The sequence below is a fragment of the Balaenoptera ricei genome, chromosome 9 (genome assembly GCF_028023285.1).
Source record: "Balaenoptera ricei isolate mBalRic1 chromosome 9, mBalRic1.hap2, whole genome shotgun sequence".
NCBI classification, from domain to species: Eukaryota; Metazoa; Chordata; class Mammalia; order Artiodactyla; family Balaenopteridae; genus Balaenoptera; species Balaenoptera ricei.
The window spans coordinates 50,117,453-50,130,362 of NC_082647.1; the positions used below are offsets into that span (position 1 = coordinate 50,117,453).

The window sequence follows — 12,910 nt, forward strand, 5'->3', positions numbered from 1 at the left end:
GATAATGTGAAGATACCTATGCATGACACATAGTCAGTGTTCAATAAGTATTATATTAATGTGTATTCTCAGATTCAAGTTCATTTATCAAGAGGATTTAATAAATCTTGATTTATAATACAGTTTTCAAATAAGTTTTGAGGAAACCATAAATTACTAAAGGAAGGGTATGCATATTAACATAGACAAATATTTCAAGAGAATATTTTTCAAATATGGGTGTCTACAGCTTTAAAAAATGTGAATATATTGTTTTCAATTTTCTTTAGATGTCATAACTAAAAAGCTCTCATTTTCTCCTTTAAAATATTTTTCCTCTAAATTAAAAAATTTATTTAGTAGATTTTATCCTAAAACTCCACTGATATTGTTAAATATGAATAGGTTTACTTAGAAAGCAATTTCCTTTGACCTCATTGGTATTATTATTTATGGACTAAACTAGTTTTTTGAGTAACAGGGCTGTTAGATAAGAAGGGACCCATTTTAGTTTGTTCTGATGGAATCCTTGAGAACAGCAGAAAAGTCAGAAGTTTGGATGATGTTTAACTTCGTTTCCTTTACTCTTCCTAACATAGTATATGTTCTGTTGAAAGTTAGCTCCCCAGTGAAATCTGAGCAAATAACTTGCAGCTCCCTTACCCCCACACCCCATCTCTGGCCTTATACAAATGCGTTAAGCATGTTTGAGATTATGGGGCCTATAGTAGTAGAAGTCTGTTTCAAAGGTAGTACTTGAGGAATGGTGTCCTTCCTTTAAAATTCTGCCTCATGTTTGCATGCTATATATTAGCCCTTCTATGGTAGAAGAGTTATGAAGAGAATCTTATTTGTGGTGACTCAAATCTTTCAAATTTGTAAGAATTAAACTACAGGTTCCCTTAAGAAATGACAAGTTAAATGTTTATGTCTATTCATAGCTGTATATTATCACTTGAGAAATTATTTTGGACACGTGAACTGAGTAGAAAATTAGAAATTAATATTTTTCACTCAAGTAATTTTCCCCACCAAGTTTATATTTCATTCTCTGTAAAAGGGAATGGTTATCATCTGAATTTTAGGTATATTATTTAGTTTACTGTTTACCTGATTGCATTCAAAATAGAACTGTATTTGCTAAAACAAGCAGTAGATTGGTTAAATCACCTTCAGTGGTGGGGTCATGACTGTTCAATTGCTGTTGGGCTTTATCTCCAGGCATTTAGGAAAATGTTAATTGACCATAAACCATATATAAAAAAGGGATAATAGTAATTTGAACCCAACTATTAAAAATTTAAAAATATTTTTCAAAGAAATATGCTGCTGTGATAACGATTAAGCCTTGATTTTGATGTGTTATTTAACTTGCCAATGAAATTACAGGACAATAAGTCTTGGATCATTGTCTTTTAGACTGTTAACTTTGTATCATTAATTAAACTTTTGAAAGTTGTGGGATAAATCAAATGCTTTTCTAGGGAAACAAGAAACAGTATTAATGAGCAACAACCCCATAATTATCCTTCTGAGTACATAACAGGGACACATTCATGTCTTTTCTTTGCGCAATAACTTTTACAAAGAAGTATTTTTAAACTGATCATTAATTTTATGACCATAGAAATGAGATGCAAAATTTATGCTGTTGTCATTGGCACAGGCTCAAGGCACCACTGACATTATGTGTGATGGTAATAGAATGGCTGCCAACTAATGATTCTGTAGACATTTCATTTGAGCATGCTTTTCTTTTAGATGTCTGATTAGGCTGTAATGCTTTCAATTATGTCTGTAAATTGTATTGGATACGTTTACCTGATGCCCATTGTTGCTTTGGAGTTCAGTTTTCTATTACATAAACACAAGTTGAGCATTTTCCTTTTAATTTATCGAAGTCTTTGCAGGTATAGTTCCAAGTACTCAGCCCCTGGGGAGAAAAAATGCTTTGCACTGCTCAACAGCGACCCCTGTGTTCAATTAAAGCTCCTTATAATATAGCAGCTCTTTGTTGAGTTGAAAAAAATAATTAGGGAGGGGGAAAAGGGGTGGATCATCACAGGAACAACAGTAAAATGAAGAAGACTATTTTGAAAAATGATGTGTTTTTTCAACTTAATGCAAGTTAAAAAGGGAATAACCCTATACAGATGCCACAGAGATGCTTATTCTTTACTTTCTGAGTTAAATTCAAGGAAAGCTTTAAAAAAGGGGGAGCGGGGAGGGGAGAAATGAGGCCAGTAGCAGTACTTAATTTATTTTGTCTTAGATAAACATAAATATCACAGTATTTTTTTTTTTTTTAAAAAACCAACGTTTGAAATGAACTGCAGTTCTTAGAATGGTAAATTGAAGACAATTTCACTTTATAATCCAAAAAGTGTTCTTTTATTTTTGAACAAAACCAAAAACCACAGAGGTCTTTAACATGTTAGTGACTAATTTGCGTAGAACAGTCTTAACTTATATTAAATATTATTGAATTTATAGCTTTAATAATGATGTTTTTGCTGTGTGTGTGTATGTGTACATACGTGGATATGTACACAAAAATATATAATGGATATTATCAAAGGATAATAAACTAATTCTGATTTTCAAAACTTAAAAAAATTTTTTTGTTTATTTCCACACAGAGTTTAATAGATTTAAGCATGAGCATCTGAGTTTTTTTCAAAATCCTTTCCATAGAATCATTAGCTTTATTGTTGTATTTCTGTATTCTTAATAGTGTAATATGCTAAGTCCTAAGTTATGGTGATGTAGTCGAAGTGTCCTCATACTTTTTTTTCATAGCAATATTTATAGTTCATGATTTGAAATATCCTTAGAAAATTCATAACATAAAAATTCTTACTTTATTAAGAATATAAGGATATTCTAGCAATTTTGAGCAGTTGAGAATTTTGTGATCTTTACTACTGTGTATTCCATGAGCTGTCATTTTATGTTCAAACATATTTTTACTAGCACTTTTTATGAGGTTCTCTCTTACCTCATATTTTAAATCAGACCACTCTTCTTTCCATAAGAGAAATATTATAAGGGATCACTGAATGTTCTGAGAAGTACTTTGAACATCTTGAAAGAAAGAGAAATTAAGATCCGAAGAATGAGTAGTATTTGTACATGTTTCTTGGAATTTTAATTGGGGAAGAAACATCACCATGTATGGTACACATAATGGTATAATCACTAAGGACAATAAGATAGTCATCTCTATATTCTGCTCTTATTGTCTTGATGGGAGATATCTTTACTTTCAGGGTAGGGATGATGAATTCTGGTAAAATATCAAAATTTTAAAAAGTAGATATGAATATTGATTTTTATTATTTTGAAAGAGGCTCTTTCCTCCACCAAAAATATGGTGAAAGTAGGGTGCAACCCATCAGATGCATGTCAGAGGATACAGATATCCTTTTGGAGAGCCAGGTAGCTTTAATCTGGATCTGCCCAGCAACTATGATCTAAAAGTAATACTATAGGCACTCTAGGATTCCTATGGAGATTTTTCACTATGATTTTTAGGTAATACCTGAGGTGGCTGGTTTTCTCTTGAATTTTTAACAAGTAACTTGAATTGTTAACAGATCATTTATATGGTATTAAGCATACATTTTTCCTTGTTGTTGAATATGGATGAAGAATGAGTGCTTAGATATAACTGGGATATAGCAAATGTTTGATTCACTCTTTTAAAAAATTATTCTAAATGAGTATATGGAAAAAACCCAAACCACAAGATTTTATTGTGGGGATTAAATGACTTCAAACCAACCAATCAGCCTGAGATTTGGAAATCATCTAGAAAACTAGCCAGAACACAAGAAAAAATAAAGTAACATATTACTGAATGCAAAATCGAAAGTGTCTAGTTTATAAATCACCTTGTTTGAATTTAAAAGATTTATATGAGTTTTAAAGCAGTTTTTCCACAAGATTCCTGCTCTTGAAAACACAACTGAGTATTTTTAATCTATTCTAATGTAATCCTGTGATTTTTAATGAAAACATAAAATGTTCATATGGCTTTGAATTATCAATTACTCATCATCATTTTTCCAATTATTGAGTAGGTAAATGGAATTAACTTGAATTATTTTCTCTGTTGTGCTTTCCATGCTTTTTTTGGTTGCTGTTATTGTTATTTTGGTTTTGTTTGTTTTGGTTACACACTATGTTTTAACCTGCTTCCACTTTGAATTCATCTTTGTAGAGACCATCATAATTTTGGAACTTGTATCCTTTTGTAACAGAAAGAAGCAGTTGTGTACTGACTTTCAAAAACTTACCTTAGCTAAATTACAGCGAATATACATTAAAATAGGATCTGTTTTTATCTAGTTCAAAAATTTTTCTTTGGTTTTCCATGAAAGTGACCAAATTTAATCGTAAAATTTACCTCTTTGATAAAGTAACACTTCTAAAGATGGCTAAATTATAAAAGGCTTTTCTCGATTAGTTTTTGTTTTTTTATAATATTTTTAAATTTAATTTTTACTTTATATTGGGGCATAGTTGATTTACAATGTTGTGTTAGTTTCAGGTATACAGCAAAGTGGTTCAGGTATACATATATGTATATATATATCCATTCTTTTTTTCTCTGATTCTTTTATAGGTGATATAGAAGATGGAGAAGAATATGATGACCCTTTTGCTGGGCCTCCAGACACTATTTCATTAGCCTCAGAAAGATATGATAAAGATGATGAGGCCCACTCTGATGGTATGTGACATTTTCCCATAGAATATACCTCTTGACACTCTAACACAAAACAGTGTGATGTGTAAAGGTGGTGGTCTTGTCAGAAAGCAGATAAACATAGAGGCTTCAGTTAACTTACCTTTACCAGAACCTTTAAGGAACAGAAGAGCTCTCTCTAGTGGTTTTCCTAAGTATGTAGTTCTTTCTTTTCCTAGGAAATTTTCTTTACTTGAATTTTTAGGAGAGTGCTTGCATCATCGTATGAATATTATCAGTAAGTTTGTTGGTTAATTTGATATTATCAGATTCTTGCTTAATTTTATTGTGCTGCTTAATGGCTTGTTGTATTTCATTATTTTATAAATAATGAAAAAGGTTTTTGATCGCTTTTTTCCTGAAAACTTCATACAAAATGAGTTCATAAAATATTAAATTAATTATTCCTACATTGCCTTCTCTCATTGAGACAGGTTTTCATCAAATGCTTCTTTTAATAATACATTTTCATTTTTCTGATTGTGTCATCTAAAAATATCCTATATTACACAGTAATATTATAGTTTTTTGTATTAATTGAAATGGTAATAAAATTGATTATTTATCTCTTATTAATTTTTAAAAACTTGCCAAAGTTATGAAACTTGTTTTTAGTGTAGCATGTGCTTTCTCTGTTATGCCACCCAGTTGAGTGCATCTGAATCATAGAGACCTATAAGGGTGATATATAGGTACAAATTAAGAATGTGTATTGATAAATTAGCCATGCATATTAATTTGTGGCACTCAAAGCTTCACGTAGACATAGAAATGAATAATGCCTTCTGCCACTATATGATGATCAAACTGTGCAGTTCCATCTCTAAATACAATTGCTGAATGAAAATATGCTTCCTGCAACAGAGCACTCCACATTTTATGTTATCCAGATTATTCCCTTTGGAAACATAAATTGCTTTTATGAGGTATAAAATTATGTCTACTGCAGAACAGGGATAAGTCAAGTACATGCATAAGTGATAAACATTCTAACCACTGATTCAGAACAACACAATCTTTTTTTTATATTCAGAACTCTGTACAGTATGTAGCAACAATAATCATATCCATTTTATGTCGAATTTTACATTTTGGCAAACATTTAATATCTATTTTTAAAAGGAAAGAATTTCTTTCTCTTATATTCTCTATTTTTTTAAAAAGATGCACATTTTTCTTCAGTCACACTTATTATCTGAAACAGAGCATTACCCTTTCTAACCTGATCTTCAAAAGCATTTCTACTAGAAAATGTTTTATAATCGATGAAATAATATTTTCAGGCAAAACAATGAATTATTATTTGAGTTGAACTATTTTTCAGACACATTACAATGGTTTGTTTTGCTTCTCTGGAAAACATTGGTAGATAGAAATGAGTATGTTTGTATGTATACATATATAGAGAGTACTTATACTCATGATAATATACAGATATGGATACATACACATACAGAATATATTCATAGAATATATATGCTCAGGATTTCTCAAAATAGCATAGATATTTTGATGTACCAGGAAGCATTATGTGCCGTCTTGAAAAAATTACAACCTAAGAAATCCAACAATTAAATATATGTGAGAGCCAGTGATTTGTTAGGAAAAGTGAATTGCTATTGTATTTCATGTAAATAATCCTGTAAATAATCCTTTACAGGATTATTGTTTTTTTCTTATGAGTAAATAATTTATTATATGTTTGTTTTCATAACCAAATATAAAGAAAATACATTAATAGCATGAAAAACATTTATTGCTAAAACATTATCAATATTTGAATATTATTTAATAAATTATATTTATGTGTAACATTTAAATTTTTGTTAAATATTGCATTTTCATCAGTGTTTATGTAAGCAATTCTTAGATTGAAAATTTAACTTTTAGTATTATTCATTTTTGGTATATAAATAATGCTGTTTTTGATAATTTTACATTTTCTTCTAAGAATACTATAAATTAATTTTAAAACTACCACTTGAACTTTTAATTTCCACTCTAAAATATCATCTAGTCATATTAGTTTTTCTTCCTGCAGCTTGATTGTTATATGTGTTCTCTTTCCTTTGCTGAATAAATTTTCCTTCATTGTGTGACCTTAGTCTAATGATATATTAATTATAAAATGATAATGCATTTAACAAGTATAACTAAATTAGCACAGGTCACCAAAAGGCCTTTTGTCAAATCAGATTGTTGTTTTGTCCTTTTGACTTTTACCTTATGGTAGGCACTAACAAAGTATCTGAACTTTGATGGATTATAAACTCCAAACATGATATGTATTTTTCATAATGCTAATGTAATTTTCAAGGTGCTAAAAAGGTCAAACCTGCACATCTCTGTGTGCATTCTAAGTTTGTCTTTTCCTTTAATATTTCTTTTTCTCTGTTCCTCTGGTTCAAAAGTTCATTCAGTTCCCAAATGGCTACCTAATTTTCCAGTTATTCCCTCAAGCCATATGTGTTTTGGTTTCTTTATGGTTTATTAGGTACTGTAGGAAAGTAGCATAAGTTGTATCTTCTAATGAAATTCAAGCACACTTCAGTGATGCTTCGACTTGATTGCTGGTAGCAATTAAATCACAGCCAAGGAGAATAATGCATAATCTCACAAGGTCCAGACACCCTATAGAAATTGAAAGGGAATGAAAACAGAAAACAAAAACAAAGTCTTCAAACCCTGCCAGACACGCTGTTTCCAGCCTTTTTTTTTTTTTTTTATTGGCCAACTGCCTGATTGATAGCAAAATCATAACTTGCTGCATGCTAACAGGCAGAGTTCACTTGTAGGTTATTGTGAACTGATAAAGGGTTAGATGGAGTTTTGATTTTCGCATTGGACCTTGGTACACCAGATTAATGGAATTTCAATGAGCGACTAGAGTAGCCACGGCTTTGTCAGAGAAACAGATGGAGATTCTATAGTCATGTCTACTCATTAATACTAGTTGCCTGAAAGGTGTGCTGCTTTTCTATACAAAAGAGTTGATATAATTGATTTTTGAATAGTGCATTGAAAAAAAAGTACCTTATTGATGACTAGAATTGTAACGTAGATGGTGACAGATTTTTGTAAAGCTTGTAGCTTAAAAATATTGTACTTTGTAATTTTTTCTTGTCTCTCTTTGGAAACACTTTTTTGTTTTTATTTTTTGAGGGAAAATACATTTTATAAATGATTACATGACTGCTGTTAGTTTCATTGTGATTTGGTAATATTTATAAAAATTATGTTTAATAGAAATTTCATTTTATTAGCTTTGTGCTTTTATTTTTTTCTGAAAAACTTAAAACAAATCATAATGGTTTCTAGACTATTGTAGATCACTATTAGAAGTTTTATACTATTGTATGGCTGGATATATTGAGGTGTTAATAGAAATGGTGCATGTCAGTAATCAGATAAAATTAGAGATAATGAAACTCAAAACCTTAAAGAATATCCCTTGTTATACATGTTAGAATGTTTGTTTAGGCACTAAGATGGTAGATGCAGGGTAGCTTTTAGATACTATATAATGATTTGGGTTTCCATTTTTCTATTTTGAAATCATTTTTCATTCATTTTCATTATTTGTAAAAGCAAGCATCTAACCGTGTAGCACTGTGGAAAGTCCCTAAGGTAAGGTGAAAGGATTCAGTGAGCTAGAAGACATATATTGGCTCTGCCCATCGATGATAGGTTGAAGGATCACAGTAGACATTTGTTACAAATCTGATTCAGTCCTAGACCATAATCACTTTGTGGATAAGAATCTGGAACCTCTAGGGCGTGAATATAGGAAGACTAAAATGAAGCTAAAGATATAAAACAGTCATTTATTGTCCTGGTATCTTCTTAACTAAAAATTCCCAAGTAATATAGGTTACTAAAAACTGTGAGCATTACAAGAGCATAGGTTTGTATGAAAAAATACTGGTTTACTTATGGAACTATTTTTAAAGTTTGGGATTAAGAAAAAAGGCTATGCTCTTTTGATCATAATTTATAATAGTAGATGATGTTTTTTTCTTTTTTGGTATACGTTTTCTTTAAGGAATCCAATATATGAAAACTTGAACTTATAAAACATGTAAATCGCTTATTCCAAAGGATTACTTTAAGGATTATCTCCATGATGCCTATAAATAATGAACTCTTATAATGCATCTACAACAAGCTTAGATATAAATCCATCCATGTGCATAAACATAAATTTAATGGGTAAATTTTTACACATTACACTTTTTTTTTTAACATCTTTATTGGGTATAATTGCTTTACAATGGTGTGTTAGTTTCTGCTTTATGATAGACACCAACTTTTGAGGAAGGTTTTTTTGTGTGTAAAGTTAGGTGTAGCACTAATCAGTTCTAGTAAAAGCCAAGCAATAGATGTTTTACTTTTCTCTGGGCTCCAGTAGAATGTGAAATAATATTTAAAACCAGGAAAAACAAGGTTCTTTCAATTACTTACCATTTAGGGTAAATGTTTTCCAACTATAGTATCATGTGGTTTTTGATAATAAAAATCATATTTTTGTATTTTATTCTGAGAATTTAGATTAGTTTGCAACTTACACATATCTTTGTATACATAACATATTGTTGTGCTTGTGTGTTTTTTTTTTTTTAACTTTTTTTTGGGTTCTTTTAATATACCAATTGCTAGCTTGTGTTATAGCAGTATAAGAACAATGATTATTTTAGTCCTTCTGTAATGTGTATAGCCTAGCTTCAGGTACTTTGGTAGAAGTGAGGGGTTATAGTTTGGGGAAATGATAAAAAGTAGAAAACATGTTTTTATACTCAAGATATATATTGTGTGATTGGAGATATAAAGTATACACAGATGTAAAATATTTTTATGATTACAAAGGCATATATGAATAAAATAAAAACACATAGCCATTGAGAATCATCTTTTTAATTTTTATGCCATTGAATGGGAAAATACATCACTATAAAACAAAGTGGGCAAATAAGACTATAACAAAGTGGGCTAGGTTAGAAATATTGCCAAGGTAATAAAACTCAAATTATGAAAAATAATGCATCTTTAATACAGTAAATTAGCAGTTATTTACACAATTCATGAAGAAAGGAACAAGGTACCTTGGCAAGGCAATGGGGAATTCAAAGATGAAGAAAACAAATTCCTATTTTCAAGAGACTTGTAATCCAGTTGGAAAGAGAAGATAGCCACCTATCAGCAATCTAAGTTCTAGCAAGGCAGATTCCGAAAATAGTAACTAGTATGTGTTAAAATATTTAATTGATTTGGTCTGTACCAAGGCAAATAATTGGTATCATTGATTTTCTTCCCTTATTTGTTGACTGAGTCAGTCATATGTTTTGGCATCATGTTGAATAAACCAAAACATAAACTTTATGCCTACATTCTGAGAGATTGTAAATTGTAAATGGAGGGCCTTTTTTTAAAAGTGAGTTTTGCATGTTTCCTGAAGTTTGCTAGAGAGAAAGTGGGAAAATCTGCTGAAAAGAACATTTAGAGTAGAAGTCCAAAAACCAGGTTTTCATACTGATTGGTAATCATTTTGTTGTCAAGGTCAAGTCACTTAGCTTCTCTGGATTTTTATTTTCTGATTTGTGAAATGAAGAGTTTGGACCAGGTGATTGATTAGAAGTTCCCTAGATCTCCAAATGCTTGTGTCCACATTTCAGAATTAGTAAATTTAATGGTGGCACAGAGGTGATTTGCCTGGAGAAGGTAATAACCAGAGGTGATGTTGAATAGGAAGGAGCGCAGTGGGTCTTAGAGGTAAGCAAATGAGAGACAGTAAGAGCTGAATACCAAGTTAAGGAGTTTACCTTTAATTTGGTAGTCATTAAGAGATCCCTGAAGCAATAGACTGATGTGATGAGTGCATCTTTGAGGGAGATTGTCCTGGCAGTTAATTGTTGGATGAATCAAGGCAAAGAGACCATGTAGTGGAGGCAGCAAGCTAAGTGCCTTGCTACATTATTCTGAATCTTGACAGCCTCTCTGTGAGGTAGATATCATCACTATTTGACAACGGAGGAAATTCAGGGATAGAGAGGTCAAATGAAGGTCATATAATTGGCAGAACTGAAATTTGAATTCATGTCTGTCTGACTCCAAGGACCAGGCTCTGCTCTCAAAACCACTATATTTTGCCTCTTCCCCAGCTAAGATACTGTTGCTTTTGGTTCAGAGGGTATTGATAAGAGCCAGGGTTAGAGTAGTAGACATTGCATTGAAAAGGAAGGGATTCTTTTAGCCCCTTCCTACCCAAAGTATGGACTGCAGACCAACTGCAACAGTGTCACCTGGGAGCTTGTTCAAAATGCTAAATCTCTGTCCCCACCCATACCTACTGAATCTGAATTAGCACTTAAACAAGATCCCTATGTACACATTAAAGTTTGAGAAGCTCTGTTCTAATTGTATTTATTACCTTGGCCTTTGTGGCTGAAAAGAAGGGTGAGCCATTGCACTTGGGCTGAATGTGCAGATGTGTACTAGGCATGGCGCTAAGCAGTCCCTTGAAGTAGGTAAAAAATATTCTTTACTTCCTGCACTCTTCTGTGGTCCCTCAGCACACTGCACAGGGCCCCTTCCCGACACTACTGTCTGTGGGTAGTTGTCCCATTTTTGAATCTGTTTCCCCCCTCAAATCAGATTCTCAGTTAAGTACATTGGAGAGGCTTTGATAAATTACCCCTAGGAAAGTTTGCATGTTAATAGAGGAATACCTTAACCCAAGGGAGGTCAAGTCCCACTCACAGATCTTTAGGTATCAGCACTGGGCCAATGGTAATGATATTTTGGCTGTTGCAGAACACTGTATCTTATAAAATTTAGGCACATAACAGACTTATCTTTCTTGCTCTATATATTTGGATTGGGCCTCTGGTCTTTGTTTGGAGAAGTCACAATGTATAGCTTCCTGTTTTCAGTTGTGTCTCCTGTTTGCAACTGCACCAAAGTGTGAATTAAGAGTTGAAACGTTGAAAAGCAAAGGTTAAGACCATAGACTGACCCACTTGATTTTCGAGGAAGGCATGCTAGCCTGGCACATGATTCCGAAGAGAGCTCCCTTCCTCTGAGACAAATTCCTTAGAAGTGACTTTGCTGGTGCTTGAGGTAGCATCTTAGGAAGGAAAGGGGATTGAACCATCTTTAATTAATATTTATTGAGAAATATGCCTGACACTGAACCAGATTCTTTCATCTACATTATTTCCTTTAATTGACTCAGAACTACCCCACGAGGGAGACATTTTCCCTATTTTGCTGTTGTGGAAACTGAGACTCAAAAAGTTGACTATCATATCCAACTTAGCAGTAGCAGACTTCAACTCCTTTGATCCTTCTATGCCATGCTGCTTAAAAAATTAGACTAGTTTTTTTTCTACTTACAGAGACATGCATCTGGTTAAAAATAAAAATGAACAGAAGGGTATACAATAAAACGTAAAAGCCTCCTTTTCCACCCCGCCCTAACCCCAGAGGCAGCCACTTGTTACAGTGTCTTCTCTAGCTACTGTAGTAACTTTGGGCACACTACTTCCAGTTCTTGTCTGATCAACCTTGAACAGACTCTGTTGACTCCCTCTATGATGGATGATCCTGCACACCTCCGTTCCCACTTCTGCCTCCCGATTTTTTATTATTTTATTTTTAGTTCTTTTTGTGTTTGCTTTTGACTTAAATAATGTTCTTCTTATTTTGTAATACACCAACCTCAGATGATGGCTATTGACTCTTTGTTATTAAGTATGTGGAAATTAGTGCACCCAGCTCTCCTTCCATCTCTCTTTCCACTCTTAAATTCCAAATTTGTTCATTAAATCATTTTTGCATTGTTAAGATTTGTAACATTTATTTAACATTTTCCTTCATGTTATTGGTTTCCCTCAAAGGTCTGGACCGCCTTGGCTATTGATTCCTGTTTATGAGCATAGTGTAGGTAATTTGTGAGGGGTTCCTTTGCTTTTGCGTGTTTATATCCTGAAAGCCTTTTCCTTTGAATGGGAGGTCTGATTGGGGGTTGTGAGTAAAGTGGGCAAGGCTTGCTTGGAGGCAGCCTGCCTACGTGTTAGTGAGGAGCACAGAGGCAGACTGGGACCCCCAGTTGTCAAAAGAAGTAGGACATTACTGAGGCAGAAGTTGAATGCTTTTATTTCATTTCTAGTTACAGGTTTTTAACCC

The 12,910-nt window shown here is 32.5% G+C and overlaps 1 protein-coding gene across 4 annotated transcripts in view; it reads left to right on the forward strand.

Annotated features, from left to right (window-relative positions):
* SKAP2 (src kinase associated phosphoprotein 2) overlaps nt 1–12,910 on the forward strand; it is a 307,658-nt gene that overhangs the window by 168,060 nt on the left and 126,688 nt on the right. For all 4 annotated transcript variants that reach the window (XM_059933743.1, XM_059933742.1, XM_059933745.1 and 1 more), the window contains one exon: nt 4,607–4,714. In XM_059933743.1, coding sequence (XP_059789726.1) covers nt 4,607–4,714 — 108 coding nt within the window. The remainder of the gene's footprint in view (nt 1–4,606; nt 4,715–12,910) is intronic.